Source organism: Hipposideros armiger, unplaced genomic scaffold (genome assembly GCF_001890085.2).
Source record: "Hipposideros armiger isolate ML-2016 unplaced genomic scaffold, ASM189008v1 scaffold_79, whole genome shotgun sequence".
In the NCBI taxonomy this organism is placed as follows: domain Eukaryota; kingdom Metazoa; phylum Chordata; class Mammalia; order Chiroptera; family Hipposideridae; genus Hipposideros; species Hipposideros armiger.
The window spans coordinates 3753650-3773705 of NW_017731429.1; the positions used below are offsets into that span (position 1 = coordinate 3753650).

Below are 20056 nucleotides of genomic sequence, written 5' to 3' on the forward strand. Positions count from 1 at the left end.
AATTTAAACATTCGCTGTATATTTTGATCACACCTCGTATATTTATAGTCCCCTATAAATATGTGAAACAATGACATAACTGTTAAAATAAAATTTTACAATTCACAGTAGGCCAGAAGTTATATCTTGTATTACTATTTAAACTTATGATGAAACAGTTTGATGTGAACTTAAAACATGCAAAACAGCATAGCTTGGTTGTCATTTGTTCTTGCTTTTGTTTTGTAAGTATGAGGATACATAGATTAGAGTGGAACTAAGATGGGAATTTAAAAATAAGTCACCAGAGTGGTAGGTAGAAAAGCAAGAGAGTCTCAGAAGCCCAGAGAAAAGTACTTCAAGGAGGAAATGAGCAACTGGCCTTAACATTGTGAGATCAGCTAAGATGAGTACTAAAGAGTGTGCGTTAGATTTGACCAAAACCAGTGGTGAATTTAGCGGGGGGAAAAAATGTCCTGTTTTTCTCAGTAGGGGCATTAGGAGGGGACTCAGATTAGAATGGGATAAAGAGATATTGGGAAAGAAGAAAGAGAGACTGTGTAAACAGTTCTTATGATAAATTTGGTGTGTAAAAAGGAAAGAGGACAGTTGAGGTGTCAAGTTCATGGAAAGCTTTTTAAAGACAGGAGATACCGGAGCGTGTTTGAATGTCTAAAAAATGTTAAGTAGAGAGACTGGGTTTGAAGTTGCAGTACATAAAGAGATTCAGTGATCAAGTGAGGTCTTTAAGAAAATATGAATTCATGGACCTTTGCTATCAGAAGGGACACTTCCTTATAGAAGGAGGTGGGGGAGAGCATGAGTTTGTATGTAGTTAGGTATATAAATCTGGCCTGATAAATTCAGGGACTTCTATCACATGACTTATTTTTCCTCTCAGAAGTATGAAACACATTTATGTGCTGGAAGTGATGCTTTCATGACTGTCATTGCAGAATGAGGACTAGCAAGCTGACTAGAGTGTTTAGAGATCATGAATTTATAGTGACTCCTATCATCCATGGACTTTGTCCAGTGCTTCAGTGTTCAGCTGCTCTGGGAAAAGCAACGAGGAAGATGGAGGATTGGGTTCAGTCAGGATTGAGGTTTAGCCGGATAATTGTAACAGAAAGAGCAAGTGACAACAGCATAAACTGCAGTGATAAATGGCAAGAAAATAAGACCAAGAGCCAAGAAACACGTGTAATTTTGATTTCTGTCTCTTATCTGCTGCATGAATTTAAGTAAGTTGCTTAACTTGTCTAATCCTTAGATTTTTCATTTGAAAACATAGCAAATAGACCTGCCTGGCATATTTCTAGGCTTTAAGAATAAGACAAAATATTGTTACAATATTTTATAAACACTTACTATTCTCAGAGTTTACTATATTTGTGGCCACAGTAGTCTGAGGAAATGTATGATTTTTATTTTTGGATGCCTTTCTGATCTCCTTTATCTCTGGAAGCTACTCTCTTCTGCTGCCCTGTTGCCTCTAGCCTCCTCTAATAAGTTATTCGATGAAATTACCCCTCATAGAGTCTCCTGGTCTACCTGTGCTCTGAAACAAAGTCCCATTGTCTACATGGACAGTTCTACATAATGTGCAGATGGCAGACACCAGTGGGTTTTTGTGTTTTTTGTTCTTGCTTATGTTTTGTATTTCAAAGAGAAAGTTATGAATCCAAATGAAACCCAATTACTGAAAGCAAGAAGATGTTTATGACAGAGGAGTCCTTGGTGCCTCTAACCCCGCAGGCTAGCATCCCCAGAGCCCTGAATGTTACCTCCCCAGCTGAGACAACTGTGAGAGACAGAGCATACCATTCGTAAACAGCAGCTCAACCATTAAATCAGGGAGCTCCAGCTCTGGTTTTATGAAATCAAAAAGTATCACCAGTGTCCCAAAATGAGTCATAAGTTTTCATCCAAAATTAATTTGAATTTATTATATGAAATATAAATTAGCTTAGGAAAAGATGAGGGGCCAGGTATTACAAAACCACATAAACAATAACAGCTGGTTATTGTAGATCAGAAAAGGTCAGAAAACAGCATTACTAATCATCTACCCTTGAAAATTAGTACCTTCAGGCAGTTTAGCATTAGCTGCTATATAGAGAATTGCTCACAATCTTTGCCAGTACTAAGTAGTTCCAGTAAGTATGGGTTTGAATTTAAGGTGGTCTTCCAGCTAGAGCTATCAGAATTCAAATTTGGGCAGCAAGACTGTCTATACTTTATTATTGACAAACCCAATCCAAACTAGATAGCTCTATTATTCATTTATCCCTTCGTTCATTCACTGATTTGTTTCAACTATTTATTGACTGTCTGCTATGGGCTTGGTCCTGTCCTAGGCACTAAGTTTAAAATGGTCAACAAGACAGATAAGATTCCTGCTCTAAGGAGCTTATGTTTTTGTCTGTTGGGCAGAAGATAAACACATATAGAAAATATCACAAGTAATGAGTGCTATGAAGAGAATGAAGCAGAGTGGTGTAGGATGAGCACCTCACAGGTACTTTAGTTGGGTGATCAAGGTGGGCTTCTCTAAGGAGGTGGCATTTGAGTTAAGATCTTAATGACAAAAAGGAGCTCGTCAACCAGAAATGAGGGAAAAAAACTTTTAAAGTTGAGGGAACAGTAAGTACAAGTTTCCTAACGCAGAGCTAGGTACATATTAGAAATAGAAGTGTGGTGTGTGTGACTTTTATGAAGGGGTTAAGGGGGAGAGTGGTAGAAGATGATAGCACAGGAAGAAGTGGGAGCCAGGTAAGGCAGATTAGGCAAGTAAGGGGCTTGGATTTTATTTTACATGATATAGGAAGAGCTTGGAGGGCTTAAGAAAGGGGTGAGTGACACCATCTGATTTAAATTTAAAAACTTAGGCACTCTGGGGCCAGCCGAGTGGCGCGATGATTAAGAACTGGCTTGGGACGCCAGAGGGCCCCGGTTCGGATCCTACATATGAGGGCCAGTGACACTGCCCTCCACAGCTAAGATGCTGAACAACAGCTCAACCTGGAGCTGGGTTGCCATGAGTCGGCATAGGCTGCAGCCCCTGTGGCAGTGGGTTGCCATGGGCTACCGTGTGTAGCCAGCAGCCAGCGTGAGCGGCCACCGCAGTGAGCGGCCGTCCAGAAGCCGGCGACTGATCTGCCTCGCCCGGGAAGAGCGCAATGATGGTGCCAACTTGGGCCAGTGAAGCAACGTCCTCCACAACTAGACTGAAGAACAAAATGACAGCAACTTGTCTGTTCCCCTTCCTCCAATTCCCCAGCATTGTTCCCTTCCCCCCAATACCCCAATAAAAATCTTAAAAAAAAAAAAAACTTAGGCACTCTGGCTTCCATGGAGAAATGGATTGTAGAGAACAGGGGTAGAACCTGTGAACCTGTGTGTCCAGGTAGACGTGGCAGTGAGTGAGACTGAGTGGCAGTCTTGGAAATGGAGAGAAATTGATGGATTGCGGTACATTTTGGAGTAAGAAGCAATCGATCTTGCCAATGGATTGGAGATGGAGGGTAAGGGAAGTAAAGGAACAAGGAAAACTGAGTGGATGGTGGTGCTTTATTGTGTGAGGAGCTGTGGCAGCCAGTGGTGATAAAAAAGAGAAAATTAGAGACAAAATGTCTTCATGTATGGAACTTACATTCTAGGGGAGAGAGATAATCAATAAGAAAACAAATGAATTAAGTTATAGAGTATCCTATTTCTTACTGAACTGTACAAATGCTGAAAATTGTTTCCCTATAACAACCAATGTATTTACTCACTGTGAGATTTAATGTTTACAATTTTAAGGTATTAAAAATTTCCTCTTAAACACTTTCTACATCTCATGAACTGCTGAAATCACTTACCATCAAATACTATGTATTTGTTCTGTATAAGTAGAAGTGCACCGAATGTCAACTGACTCATAAGATGCTGAACACTTCCAATAGGGGAACCCTTCAGGCACACCTTTTCTTTTCATGGTAAATGAAGAACAGTTCAAATGAAGAGGCAAGGTTACAAGCAGTTTACCACATGGTATACCTGAATTCCTTGCTTATGGTTTAATTCTTCTCTTTCCATGAAAATTGAGCTCTAAGAATTGAAATAATTATAAGAATAATAAGTAAAACCTTCAATGAAAACCTAAATTCTAAAGGCTGAAAGGCATGCTGAAACTAGAACTAGTCAGTCTCCTATGTAAATGACCTGGGCAGCTGACCCTGTGATGTAATTTGGGGCCTTCTTGTAAATCTCCTCCCCATCGCCAACATCAGGGACCATCAGCATCTTTCTCCTTCCCCATCATGCCCTCAGTGTCTACACAATACCTGGTATTATGTAGCAGATGTTCAGTAAATATTGGTTAAATGCATCATTTGAGATCTTATCACTGATGACCAGTGGCTCTTGTTCACACCTTGCCCTCTCACTAGAGGTCTTTTTTTTTTAATTTTTTAATAATTATTTTTAATGCAAATATGCCTGTGAGTGATAGCCTGTTTCTTAGAGTGATTAAATTTGAGTTTATTATATTTATAATAGGAGAAATGAGATGACATGAGAAGACAGCATTCTCATGGGACAAAGTCACTGCAAAGGGTGCAGAAAAGGCCTGGACCTGGCAACAAAAATGTCATGGACTAACTCTCCCACTTCTAACATTTATTTATTTATTTATTTTAATTAATTTATTTATTTTTAAGATTTTATTGGGGAATTGGGGGAGGGGAACAGCGTTGGGGAATTGGGGAAGGGGAACAGATAGGTAGACAAATTGCTGTTTTTGTTCTTAAGTCTAGCTGTGGAGGAGGTCGCTTCACTGGCCCATGTTGGTATGATCTTAGTGCTCTTCCCGGGCGAGGCAATCGGTTGCTGGTCAATGGTAAGCCACTCACAGCGGCTGCCGGCCGCTCACACTGGCTGCTGGCCACTCACGTAGCTCACGGCAGCCCACTGCAGCCCTGCTGCAGCCTACACCGTCACCGGTGACTCACAGCAGCCCAGCTCCAGGTCGAGCTGTTGTTCATCATCTTAGCTGTAGAGGACAGTGTCACTGGCCCTCAATGCGGGATCAGAAGCATAGCCCTGCTGCTCAGAGTTGGTGCTCCCAAGCGAGCTCTTAACCAGCTGAGCCACTCGGCCAACCCCTAACATTTATTTATTTATCAAACATACATTCAGTGCCAACTCTGTGCCAGGCGACATAATAGGCACTAAAGATACAAAAATGAATAAGATAGGATTGCTCCTCTCAGGTGACTCATGATTTATAGGTTGAGATAAACATTCAAACAAAATGATTCCTCCTTTTCCTCACTTCCCACCTCCAATACATTAGCATATCTAGTGGATTCTAATTTGCCTCCCTCATCTATTCCTTTCTCCCTTTCTCTCTATCTTGATTGCTACTGCCACTAGTCTAACCCAGGCTACCCTCTCTTTTATCACAATTATATAGTGATTATATATATATGGCTTCTAATGACAATTCTTGCCTTTTTTTTTCTTTTACTATAACTCCACCCCAAAAATCTAACCAAGTCTCCACATCTCCACACTCTACCAATAGAACTCTTTCTGAAACACTATTCCAGTTTTCAACACTACAATGACTTTTTTTTTGTTTTTAGGTTCAAGTCCAATTCCTTAACATGCCTTACAAGGGCCTTTAAGACTTGATCTCAGTCCCTTACCTCCCCAGCCATTATGCGGTCCCTGGGGCCCTTCTTCTCTTTATGAACCTGGTTAGCTTCTATTAGGCCTTCAGATCTCAGCTCCCTCAGTTGTTCCAAGAAGTGTCCCTTGACCTCCCTAAACTAGATGAGATTCTCCCATTCTATACTCCTGTGACACCCTATATTTCTCTTGTCATAGCACTTATCACACTGAATTTTAATCATTTGGTTTTCTATCTCCCCGATTAAACAGCAAAGACTTCAGAATGGGCATTAGTCTTGAAAAATGGGTAAGGTACTCAGATAAATGTGGGGTCTGGAGGTGGCTATTCCAGGCAGAGGGACAGGCCTGGATTGTGAGCCTGCATGGTGTTTGAAGGAACTATAATGATATAGCAAGAGACAGGGCTGGGGATTCTACCAGATTATAGAAAGACTTATGGGCTATGGTCTTTGAACTTTATCAAAAGAGGCAGGTGGATTCAGTCTGTATTCCATAGAGCCCTGTGAGCAATGGGCCGTAGGACTTTAGGGGGCCTTTATGTGAATTAGAAAAAGATACCCAGGTAGGGAGACACAGGTCATCATCAGGGCACTTGGCTTGGAGAAAGGGCTTGCCCCGGGTTTCGTCCAGTCCTCACTGGGCCCTGCTCAGTCACATACAGTGCCTGGAGTCTGGATTCCTCAGAGCCTTCTGAGGGGTCACAAATGAGGACTTTCCAATAGACTGTGCCCTGACTTTCTTCCCTCCTTGCTGCAGAAATCACAGAATCTCTGCCTTTGTTCTATATAAACAATTATAAATATATATATATATATATATATATATATATATATATATATTATATGGCTTCTGAGTAAGATTTCATTTGCAAAAAGAGTTTCTTTGCTTAGATATTGAAAAATGTGTGACAATCTGCTGTAGGAAATGGAAAGTAATGGCAGGCTATTAAATAAGCTATTAAAAGCAATCAGTTATATTTTTCACTAACATCATTCTGCCAATTAACTGGAGGATGGATTATAAATAAGAGGCAAAGCTAGAGGCAAGAAGACTAGTTACATTTTTTTTTTCTTTCCCAGAATCTAGGTGATTGACATTAAGGTCCAGATCTTAGGATAAGTGGGGATAAAGGAAAAGTCTAAATCTAAAAAATTATGTCAAAGATTGGATGTGTGGATGGGATAAGGAGAATTCCTCATGTTTGTTTGTATGTTTTCTTGTTTTGATAGAATGATTTACCCCAATAGAAAATAAAAAGTGAAGTACTGAGATGTCCATGAAGAGGAGATAAGGATAATTTGGCACTCTGTTCCATTTGAGGTGTATTCCAGACTCCCAAGTAGAGAGAGTTGCCAGGCTGACCTTGAACTTAGATTTATAAAACACCAGAGCTAGAAGAAAATTTGAAAACATTGAACTCAAGTTAAGCAGAGATGAAAAAAAAAATGACTTAAGTGAAAGGTGGCAGAACCAAGATTAGAACTCGCATCTCATTTATAACTTAGTATTCCTCCCACCCTACCAGCCTCTTTGAGGTTTTCAACTGCTCACTAAAATGGTCATCAATATCATAAAGTCAAATCAAATTCAATAAGAAAGTCCATAATTATGAATTTCATATATACTGATCTACTTCAATTTGTAGGATTAGAGTAGATTTGAGTATAGGAAAACAGGGAATCAAATCAAACATTTTAAAATGTATTTTTTTTAATTTTTTTAGTTTCAGGTGTACAGAACAATGCAATAGTTATCCTTTTTAACCTCACAAAGTAACATCCCCCCATCTACTGCCCACCCACCCTCGATATCATGCTTATCTATTACAATTCCATTGACTCCATTCCCACTCTCTACTCCATGACCTGTGACTATATGTATATATAATTATAGTTGGCATATATTATTATTCAACATCAGCTTCAGATATACAGTGTGGTGGTCAGGCCTCTACACCAACTATGAAGTGGTCTCCCTAACAAGACATGAGTCCATCTAGCCCCCTAAAAAATATTTACAACATTATTGATTATATTCCCAGACTGTCTTTTCTATCCCTGAGGCCATATTGTAGTTACCTGTTTGTATTGTCTCATCTCTTCCCCTTCATCCCCATAAAATATAATTCTTAACGTGTAGTATTCACTTTTAAGTTCTAAAGGGATACCAACGTGTGTGTGTGTGTGTGTGAGTGTGTGTGTGTGTGTGTGTATGTGTGTGTGTGTGTGTGTATCATCTTCTTCATACATGCATCAGTGGACACAGGTTATTCTGTATCTTAGCTATTGTAAATAATGCTGCAATGAACATAGGAGTGCATATACTTTTCTAAATTAGTGTTTTTGTTGTCTTTGGAAAAATACACAAAAGTGGAATTGCTGGATCATATGATAGTTGTATTTTAATTTTCTGAGAAACCCCCATACTGTTTTCCATAGTGGCTGTACCAGTTTATGAGAACCCACCATGTATGTGCACTTCAAGCATTATGGGCAAGGAGGACTTTGAGAGATTAGGGGACATTTCATGAGGCTATAGGGTGTGAGCTTGTCCTTGAATGAGACTGGTTTTGGTTGGGCATTTGGGAGGCAGAAAGCACGATGGAACAAAATGCAGAGGCAGGAGTGAGCTCATTATGTTCTCAGGACAGTGAGGATGTAGGTGGGCTGGAGCAGGACTTTGAGAGGTATAAAAAAGAGGCCAGATTTAGAGGCTTCCCATGATGCTCATTCATTCTTAAGTGACAACTGTATACCACACACTATTCAAATTTAACTCAATATACCACGTGTATAAAACACAGCTTTTATTTTACATAAGTAACTTGATGAATTTTGAGGGGGGAGGAAATGATGGTTGGGTTGCTTTAGGAAGTTCTGGCTGAGCTGGGGTTGTGTGTCAGGATGAAGTGGAGACTGACTCGTTAACCTGGCAGCAGGAAAACCAGCTGGAAAGCTACTGCAGTAATCCAGTTGTGATGTAGTAGGACCTCGTTTTATGAAAGTTGACATGCACTCCTGTCTGTGGACAGAGTACTGGATTGAGTGGGCTCAGGAACCTCCACCCCTGTGATCCCCTTCCTAGGAAATCCGCACTCATTGCCTCTTTCCTGTGTTGCACTCACTAATTTACCTGGCTCGAGATTGGTTACTGGTCTTTCTGCTTTTCTGGGAAAGTGCTGAAAGACCAATCACTAATGTTGAAATAGATATTCCTTCCCCCATGTGGAAAGCTGTGATCTTTCCCAGATGACAGCTGCAGAGTCCTGCAAGCATTTTATATAAGGGGAATGAAATGGTAAGTGAAGAGAGAAAACCAGTGTATTCACTGTAGGAGAGGGAGTCTCTGGATCCTAAACCCAAGTTACGCTCACCCAGAACTAGAGACAAGAGCACCAGCCCTATTTAGGGCTTAAAATTTAGAACGCCGTGGCTATCAGTTGGCCTGTGTTGAAAGAAAACAGTCTCAGATATAAAACAAGGGATGGAAAATGGCTCGCATATGCACAGTCTCATATGGTGTAGTCTCCTGGTCCAGATTCCCTTGGGGACTTCATTCCGAATAATGAAAAGCTATAATATTGAGAGGATTGAATCCAGATTCAGAGCTCAGGACTTTTGTCACAGTTGGTTGGTTCTACATAAGACTGAGTACACCTGTCGTTTTAGAATGAACCACACACAAGCCAGGTAGAGTGACCCTTCAAAGCCTAGAGCAGTGCTTTTCAGAGTGTGGCCAGATCAGCATCCCCATCATCACCTAGGAACTTATTAGAAATCTGAATCCTCTCTCCTGCTGCAGACCTACCGAATCAGAAACCCTGGGAGCGGAGCCCAGCAATCTGTGGTTTAATAAGCCCTCCAAGTAATGCACCCTAATGCACTCTAAAGTTTGAGAGCCATTGATCTAGATTTGTTATTTGGCCTGGCTTTACTGCTTTCCAGTATGATCCTTGACCCTACTGATGTCAGAAATTGGGTTGGTCCTTAGATAAGTCCCAATATTATTTTTAACCAGAAAGGTATGGATGGTGCAGTACATGAGTTGTGAGATTACCTGAACACCACTTACCATCATCATAGAACAATTTGAGCTTCACTTTCTATTGCAGAATAAAGGAAGCAATATCTATGTTTCAATGTTTCTATTTAGATTAAAGAATATATACATAGTACACAGTGAAAATACCTCCCACCATGTGCCAAACATTATGCCATTTGAATAAACCGAAGACTGCAGTTCAGTGTAACAAGCATAGCTTAGTGCTTTTATAGATACAGTAATACCTTGGTCTGCAAGCATAATTCATTTTGGAAACAAACTACTCGTATTGCAAGACATCGCTCATTTACCAAGTTAAAATGTATTAGAAATGTTTGCTCATCTTGCAGAACACTTGCAAACCACGTTACTCACAATCCGAGGTTTTACTGTACTATATTTTTATACACACAGTACACCAAGTTAAATTTGAAAAATACAAGTTTTTAATATAAGTATGTGCCAAACATGGTATGAAATATACATGCACTAAAAAAGTATTGAAATAATAATTTCTTTTTCTGAAACCCAAATTTAACTGACTGGATGTCCTATACTTTTATTTGCTAAGTCTAGCTACCCTATTAATATTCTGCATTGCTACCTGGTAAGGGACACTGGACTAGCCACTTGAGCCAAGGATGACTTCCCAGAAAATAAAATACATTTGAATTGAGTATCAAAAGAAAAATAGGAATGCGCGAAGGGAGATAGCACATGTAAAGTGCTGGTCACAAAATCAGTCTATAATGAAGGTTGGCAAGTAATGAAAAGCCACCTGAGCTTACTTAATCAAAAAGGAGAATGAATTAGAAAGATACTTGGAGTGTCTTCTCAAATTCAAGGATAAATTGGACAGTTAAGCCCTAGGAAGCACAAGCCATGGGCCGAAGCCCTGTGGGAAGTCCAGCAGGATTCCTCCCTCTGTCTAAAGCCCCTGCTTCTTTATCTATATCTGCTTATTCCTCATCTTCTTGCAAATAAGCATTTGCCATTTTGTAGTCAACACGGAAGAAAACAACCCTCAGTATTAAGCTCTCAGGCTTCTATTACTTCTGTTCAGGCCACACCTCTGAAACTCATGATTTCAGTTCCAGATTTCCCAGAACAGGGACTGCCCACACTTGACACATGATCCACAATAAGCTGTATGAACTTGTCACTCCTCCTGCAACCATGTGAATGTTTATTAGAAAAAAAGGGCCCCATACACATTACTACATCAGCACATAGCTGATGCTTCCAAAACATTAATCCTTTTTCTTTTGCTGGAGTTAAACTGTTCAATGATGCTGATTTTTATTTTCTTATCAGTGTTAATGGACTAATAGCACCAAATGAGGTCAGTGAAATAAATGGATTTTCAAGATGAGAAGTTTCAACAAGGAGGGACCTTAGCTATCAATAGACTTTACAGATCCCCAGTGAACATTTATTTGCATGTGCTCCCTGAGTGGCACAGGCAGAGAAAAGATAGGCATAATTATGTAGGTTTAGAAAAGTTCATAATGATTTGAAGCCATTTGGGTAAGCCTCTGTTTGTGTGCTCGAGCATGTGTGCGTTTGCGTGCATGAGTGTGTGTGTGTGTGTGTGTGTGTGTGTGTGTGTGTTGTATTGGTTTTTCCTTTTTCTCTGCTTGCTAGCATAAAGCACCTGCCTTTTCATTATGTTTTGAGTGTTATTATTTTTTTCTTAACTTCCCTTTAGTGACTCTAGGAATGAAAGAAAAAGAAGACATTTTTGCTACCTTACTCTTGAGAGCTGTCATTGTGGTTCACATAAAATCTACGGAGTTATTTATTTTAAACAGATTCTAATTGTTTAGGTGATTGATTGTTCTCTTTAAGTGCATGTAGTGTAATTCTCCAGTTAGTGTTTTCTATTTGATAATGCATTATTGCATTTCATCCAGCACATTAAACATTGATCAGGTTTCTCCATGCTGTGGCCCTTCGGTATGTAATTCATTCACCTCTTTGACCAAAGAGAGTCGTAGTAAGTGGGGACAATAAAGGATAAGCCACTTAGGGGACACCCAGTCATAACCAATAGCTGCTGCAAAGTTAAGTTTTAGACCCTGGGATCTAAAACCTTTTGAATCAAGCCTTGAGGGGTCTAGGTGTGGTTGGGTGTGGTTAGATGGGCAGCGAGGGGCCAGGACAGAGTAACCATGAGTGGGTGGGAATTCTGCCAAGTGTGCTGATCTTTAGAAGCTTTCGCCAAGGCTTCCAGAAAGTTGTAGTTTGTATCAGAATAACTGACTGTTTTCTTGGTGATAGGGGAGGAGGAAGATGAAAGGGAAATTAAGTTATACTCCTTAAACTCACTGAAAGCCTTATATTTACATTTTTCTTCCCCCAAATCCCATCCATTACATCTCTCCCGCCCTTTCTCATACAAAATTTCAAAAATTCTTTCAGTATCTTGGTTATAGCTCTTTCTCTCTCTCTCTCTTTAGCTTCTTTTTTTTTTCCCCCTCCACTATAGTCTTTTCAACTCCTTTCTTCTGCAAATGTTCTTGTCTCTTTTTCAAGACTATAATACTTTACTGTTGGTCAGGCACTGTGCTAAGTGTTTCACATGTATTATTTGATTTTATTTATACAGCAATCTTGTTATCCCTAGTTTCATATGAAGAAACTGAAGCTTTGAGATGCCAAGTGAGTTGCCTCAAGTCACAGAGCTTCTAAGTTGAGCTGGGACAACATCCCGATTGTAACTCAGTGTGATCAAAGCTCCTAGGCCCATGTTCTTAGGTTCTCTGCTGTGATATATGCCCATATGAAACTTCTGGAAGAAACACAAAAGTAGAAATATGTTTTTAAAAATAGCCATAATCTCTACATCCACAAGGAACCAGAGCTGAAATTTTACTTTTCCTTCCAATATTTTTTAATGCATAATGAACAGGAATTTTTAAAATTTAACACAAGCATCTGGTGATTATTTTTTAATGAATTAATATCCTTAAAAATGTATAAAATCACAAATCTTATTTTACAACAGAACACTTTAATACCTATCAAAGTAAATATTAAATGTTATTTTAAATGATATCTTCAAAATGGAACAAATAATTTGTTAAGTAGTATTTGACCTTTCAGTGATACTATATCATGTTCCAGAACACTAAATTGTTTAGTGCAACATTTAGATGTGATTCCATGAACATGATGATGATGAAATGTCCTTTTTGTTTCTAAAATATTTCCTGCATGGAAATGTACCAGAATGGCCAAAGGAAATGAGACTAGGAAAAGATTAAATTTAATCTCTTAATCTTGTGGACAATTTTAGTCCACAAAAAAAATATTGTAAACTTATATCTAAAAGAGCAAATGCTGAACAAGTGAAACTATCAACTTAACTGCTTGGGTAGACTAGAGAGGAAATTTTTATGTAAATGGCTTTCTAATACAATGGCTCAGAAATATGATAAAGGCTGCACCTTTTACTGGAACAAAGTATTATTTGAGTTTGGAGCTAGTAACGTATTTATATGTTTCAAAATGAATATTAAGTGCTGACTTTACTCACAAAGCTTATCTTCTGGTAGAGAAATCAAATTAATTGTTAATAGCTATGACCCTCTAACCAATGCTGAAGTGCTATTTCAGGTAACTGGGAGGAATCGAAGTTGAGTGCCCTAGGTTGGCTTGCTAGTCTTCCCTTCTTATTTTAAGAATTTGAATATAAACTGCTCCCCTCACACTCCCATTTTTTTTTTTATTTAAAACAATTAATTCTGAGTAACTTAGTGCCAGGATAGGCTCCAGAAAAAGACAAGCCCAGGTAGGAATCATGTCCATGCCCTCACCAACATTGTGACCTTGTCTATAAAATTTCATTGTCTGCGAAATGAGAATTATTGTTTCATATTTGATCTGATTTAAGTACAAGAGAATAAGTGAAGTGACTAAAATGGTATAGCACATAGTAGGCACTCTAAATATTTCAATTTCCACTCTGTTCACCTTTCAACAAATCCTTTTAGTTTTGTCTTGCTACTCATTTTTTTTAATTTATATTAAATTTATTGGGATGACATTGGTTGGTAAGATTATATAGGTTTCAAGTGTACAGTTCTATAATACATCTTCTATATATTGCATTGTGTATTCACAACTCAATGTCATCACCGTATATTTGGCCCACTTTACCCTATTCTTCCACCCTCCTCCCCTCGACCCTCTGGTAACCACTAAACCGTTGTGTCTGAGTTTTTGTTATAACAAAAAACTTGTTCACAGCATCATTGACTCACCTGTCAATAGCTATAACTCTCAGATGGGCAGCGTGTGACAGTTTACACATACATCCATATACATTATCTATCTGGTTACTCCTCTCACTAACTCTGGGTATGCCTGCTCTCTTTCCATGGGAAACTGAAATTTAAAGAGATGGAGTGACTTTACTATGGTCACACAGCTGATACACAGCTGGGACTCAAATCCCAATCTTCTGACTGTTAGTCCAATGCTCTTTCCAGTGCACTAACGCTGCCTACTTCATCCATGCATTCAGGAAAAACCATCTGATTTAGGCTGTGATTTCCTCACTGCAGCAGTCGACAATTAAGGTTTCCACTGTATACAAAAGGAAAAAAATGTACTCTAGTTTGAAGAGATACAGCATTCAGAATTTTTTTTTTAATGTCATCCACTCCCTTTTACAGCCAGCAGTGTTTTAAGATATGGTTAATATTCTGAGCATAGGGTGATGGTAAACATTATGTTTTTGCATTATCATGAGATGACAAAATTACCCACTCTCAAAGGACCAGCTGCTGCGGGAGGCTGGCACCCGTGATGCCTACATTCTCAAAACTATTTTAATTGGTAGTTTTCTGTGATTTTTTTTTTTTTGGTCAATCAGAGAGGAAATGTATGTGTAAACCTATTAAAGCTACAGCATCTGTTATAATGAAATGACATCACTAAACCTTAGTAAGTTAAATGTTCCATTTCAGGATTTTGAAGCTAATAAGGGATCTCATTGAGATAAGTGTTCCTCTAACTCAAATCCTCAAACAGGTATTATAGAAAAGTTAATAGACAAAAATGATAGGAAATTCTTTCCATACTTTCTGTATAATGTCTCTATTACCATGTTACAATTTTGAACAGATGTGCACAATTCACACAAAACTGTTCATCACATTAGATTGTATAGCAGGTCCTCAAATAACATTGTTTCATTTAATGTCAATACAGTGTTGATGAGATGCCATTGGAACTTAACTTTTGTTTATATTAATTAGCCTAAGGTAAAACTCATTTTGTTATATGTCATTTCCCTTAAAGTCACAGAACTTAATGACGACATTGAGGACTTACTGTATGTTGTCCTAAGAGGAAAGAGCCCAAATTTTGAAATAGGAAGACCTGAGATCATTATCTAATCTCTACCCAATTTATACAAAGAACTTAACCACTTGGAACTCCTCTTATTTCTATAACGTGGATAATAAATCTTATTCTCCAAGATTATGGAAAGAATCCACTAGTTCAGAATATTACAGATCAACAAATTTGCACTGCTATGAATAACAATCACTTATTGGGTGTTTATTATACACCAGGGTCAGTGCTAAGAACTTATATGTACATTATCTCATTTAATCTTCCCCAAAAGTCTTTATAGTAGGTATTACTATAATGTCTATTTTACAGATGAGAATATGGAGGTTTAGCGAGATGAAGAAAACTGCCAGTGTTTATGAATTTAGGAAGTGGAAGACCCAGTTATTGAATTTAAGCTTATTATTCTTCCATTCATTTAACAAATACTTGCTGAGGACTAGATCTCCTGAATAAAACAGGGCACGGTGTGGAAGAAGGTCTGGGAATGGAAGGTTAGATAAGCAACCAACCATGTTCACTTTACCCTGGCCCCTGTGTGGAGACTGGATTGAAAGGTGACAAGAGAGGATCCAGGCTGTGTAGGTGGGAGGCTGTGGATATAATTCAGATGAGAGGCGATGTTGATTCTAGCCAGGATGCTAGCAGTGGAAATGAGGAAACTTGGATGGATTGCAGATATGCTTTGTGGGTAGAGCTGAATGTGTGGTGGTGGGGAAGAGGCGTCAAGCACAAGTAGCCCCTTAGTTTTTATTCTGAGCAACACAGTGAAATGAGACAGGAAGTCCTGAAAGGGATATGCACAGTGAGGGAAAAAATATTTTTAGTCTCAAGACCCATACTCTTAATCATTACTAATATTACCACTAATTATTATCATGAATATTAAAAGGGATTTGAAGTCCATGGCCACATAACTATGAACTACCCTGAAAAACTTTATGGAAAAGTCAAATTATTCTTTCTCATGAGAAAATGGCACAAATGAAAGTTAATGTAGAACTTACCATAATTCTTAGTATCAAGGCAAGTGCCTTGGGCAAGGATTATTATCTGAAGTTTTGTTTTGTTTTGTTTCATTTTGTGAAACCTGAACTCTAATACATGTAATATTGTGAAATGAATCTGAGAAAACAAACAAAAAAACACTAGAAGATAATTTGCTAGAAAACTAAGGTTTATTTAAGGTGACGGAGTCATGTATATTTTTTCTTCTTCTTTGTTATATTTTTCAGATTTTCTAAAATGATTACATATTATTTTTATAATTAGTAGATTAAGAATTCAAAAAAAATTAATCTATAAAGTTCTGTTTGATATGTCTGTATAATCCATAGTAGTAAGTTCTGAGAACCACTCAAACCACAACCCTCAGTCCAACCAATTAAAACCAATCAAAATGATGATGTAACTGGCTGATACCTTAAAATATGTATCCTTCTAACATCATCACTCGTGATGCAATCCGAGTCAGAGTGGACTGGAGTTCAGGATGGGACTTGACTAGTAGTCAGTGTAGGGAAGCCTGGGGAAGCTGAGGAGTTGAAGATTTTTATTTTATTTTTTTTTAATTTCCTTCATTTGAAATCTTTCCAAATGTAAGCAGTTTAAAATCGCTTGTATTCTTTGCTCCCCCACTTCTGAAAGTTAGATGACATAATAATATTCTTTCAGAAATCCTCCTAGTCTCTTCTGACCTTTGCACCTTTTCCTCCCTTTCAGGGTCAATGATTGTATCTTGCGGGTGAATGAGGTCGATGTGTCTGAGGTTTCCCACAGTAAAGCAGTGGAAGCCCTCAAAGAGGCGGGGTCGATCGTTCGGCTGTACGTGCGGAGAAGACGACCCATTTTGGAGACTGTTGTGGAAATCAAACTGTTCAAAGGGCCTAAAGGTAATAAAACCTTAAATGATTGACAATAGGACACCAGAGACAAACCATTTGGCTAAAGTTTATGCCATAACCTACTATGTACTCTTTTCATTTACCCTCCAACATTGAGTGTCTACCAAGAGATCTGAAATCCTGCGGTAGTGGTTATTACAGAGGGTAAAAGAAACCAAAACTCTAGTATGGGCTCAGAGAAGGAAAAGATAGATTTATATAGGAATGTCCTTATAAACAATAATAACAACAACCATTTATATTTTTTCTATGAATTTTACATCTTACTGGATTATCATGGCTTGACCAGCATATTAATACTTTCTAATTTTTCGGGTATAAATGGTTACCCCTTCATTTGGAAAAAATACTATTGATAATAACTAAAGCATCCTGAGATAACAGTCATCATATTTTTAAAACACTGTCGTGATTTGTTTTGATTTTGTAATATTTTAAGTCATAATCAGTACTAAATTACATTTTATACTTGCAATAGTCAAAATAAGTTAAAATTTATTTTTTTGAAATATTCACAAAAATTACCTCTCTTGAGAGGTAATTACCTCTTCAGGGAATCACATAAACAGTGAGATGAACAATCATATTAATTTTTAAGAATAGTCCTGTCAGCTCTACTCTTCAGAATGATGACATTTAATATTAGCATTTCACATATTTTAAAAAAATATAATTACTGGTCTATGCATTTTAAATATTTTAGAAGATTATGAGTGGATAGTTACTATACTCTTTTAGGAAATAATTTCTCTTTCCTTTAAAAATCTGTTTAATCTCGAATGCTATATGTGATTAAAAATAACAAGCACACAACCTTCTCTGGGAGGCAGTAGTGGGTGGTATTTAAGATATCAGATAGAAGAGTCAGGCAGGACTGGATTTAAAAGCCTGATTTTGCCACTTACTAGCAGAGTGACGTTGGTCAGACCAATCCCCTCCTTATTAAATGGGAATCATATTGGTAGCATCTATCCTAGGGGCTTTATGAGAATTAAGCAGTTAACTAAAATCTGGCACGTGGTGAGCCGCAGAGCTTGCTGGTTGAAAGTGCAGACTCCAGAGCCAAATGCTAGGCTTGAACCCGAGCTCTTATTAACCTAAAAATAAAAAGGCAAAATGAGAGGCTGCAAGTGTTTATTTGAGATCAAAAAGAATTGCACTTCCGGGAAGCACTGATTCAGACAGAAACCCAAATAGTGTTCCAATTATGTGGGGAAGTCAAGGGGTTTATGAGAAAGGGAGGGGAAGTAATTACATGAATAGAAGGAAGGAATTTCTATTGGTGCTAATTAGCCAAGAAAGGGTTTTCTGTAGTACAAGTAAGCTAAGCTATTTCCTAGCTATACATGGTGGTGCTAATTCTAAAGAATGTCCTTAATTTGCAGTCCTCATAGTCAGGATGTCTGCTTTCCTATTAGCTTTACAAACTGTTGTTTGCAGTACAGTGTTGGTTTGGCCAAGTCCACAGGTTATTTTGCCAAAGGTTTGAGGAGAAAGACATGCAAGGCAATTCCTCTGGGATGGTGGCTCTGACTGTATTTTGAAATGCCTCCATTTATATCATTTTTCACATTCTGCAGCTCACTGCACTGGCTCTTTGACATTGGGTGTATTGCTTAAAGTCACTGAGCCTTCATTTTCTCACCTACAAAATGTGAATAATGATAGCACTTGCCCCGAGAGATGCTGTGGGGGTTGGATGAGTCAATTCACATAAAGTGTTTAGAATAGTGGCTGGCACAAATTGACTGTCCGAAAAATATTAGCTATATATGCATGTTATTTGTGGTACTCTTTGCTACATATGATTTTAGCCTCTGTAACAATTGTTTGGCACTGTAATGAAAATACTCAGAGATTCATCATGGGCTAAATTCAAATGCACTAAAATCACAAAATTAAATCTGGAAAAAAATAAGTATGGCATTTCTGTACCAAAGTGTCTGGTGGTGGGAAAGAAAGGACTTTCTAGCCTACATGTTTACTAAAATTATATTTGCAAGGTGCTTTAAAGCTATATAAAATGAGCATCACACTATTTCTATTAAAAAGATATTCTATATATAAATAACATAAATAATGTGTAGATCTTTCTACAGTTCAATTACCAGGAATTACTCAGTACAGTCCTAAGGCAAATACTAGGTTTAAGCACTAAGCAAAGCATCACCATTCATTAGTAGGTCTCCTGCTAGCTGAGTCACTTGGTGATCCCCCAGCTGCTCAGCCAAGCACTTAAAGGCCCTAGAGCAGCGGTTCTCAACCTGTGGGTCGCGACCCCTTTGGGGGTCGAACAACCCTTTCACAGGGGTCGCCTAAGACCATCAGAAAACAAAAAGATACTTACATTATGTTTCATAACAGTAGCAAAATGACAGTTATAGAGTAGCAATGAAAATAATTTTATGGCTAGGGGTCACCACAACATGAGGAACCGTATTAAGGGGTTGTGGCATTAGGAAGGTTGAGAGCCGCTGCTCTAGAGGATCCATAGAGAGAACTCTTTAATTTTATCAGGAACACATTTTTTTTGGATCTTTCCCTTTGATACCGGGGCCCCCTCTGGCTGGTTTATTTGGCTCTGAACTGTTTTCTCCTTTGATCCTGGAGTGGAGCAGGAACTGCCCTGGGACATGGAAGTGGGGACAGATGAACAGTAATACCCAGTAATACCAGGCAATAACCCAATAAAAGTGCACGCGTAGGGGCAACGGGGTTACAGCTGGGCCTGGTCTGCTGCAAGGAGAACAAGGACATGGTTAGAACTAACTTAGCTCCCTGGAAGCAGGCTCCTGCCAAATCCCTGTAGAGAGGTATGGTGGGCCTGTTTGTTCTGCTGGGATTCCGCTGGGCCAATTAAGCTGTTTCACACTGTTGCCATACAAAAGTCACTGATGGGGGTTTGATTCTCTATATAAAGTTTGTTGATTTACTGGGAAAGAAACTTTTTAAGTTGTTGTTTAAATTCTTAACGCCTCTTGAATGCAGAAGTTCTGAATGAGAGTGAATTGAATCATTAAAATTGGATTCGCTACCAAATCTGATGATACCTGGCAATCTTAACTTCACTTAGCACCTTATAATTC

At 38.5% G+C, this 20056-nt stretch overlaps 1 protein-coding gene across 1 annotated transcript in view; it reads left to right on the top strand.

The window, feature by feature from the left end:
• Positions 1-20056, top strand: part of DLG2 (discs large MAGUK scaffold protein 2) — a 2099601-nt gene that overhangs the window by 1496060 nt on the left and 583485 nt on the right. The window contains 1 exon segment of the mRNA XM_019643522.1: positions 16789-16958. Within this exon segment, the coding sequence (XP_019499067.1) occupies positions 16789-16958 (170 nt within the window).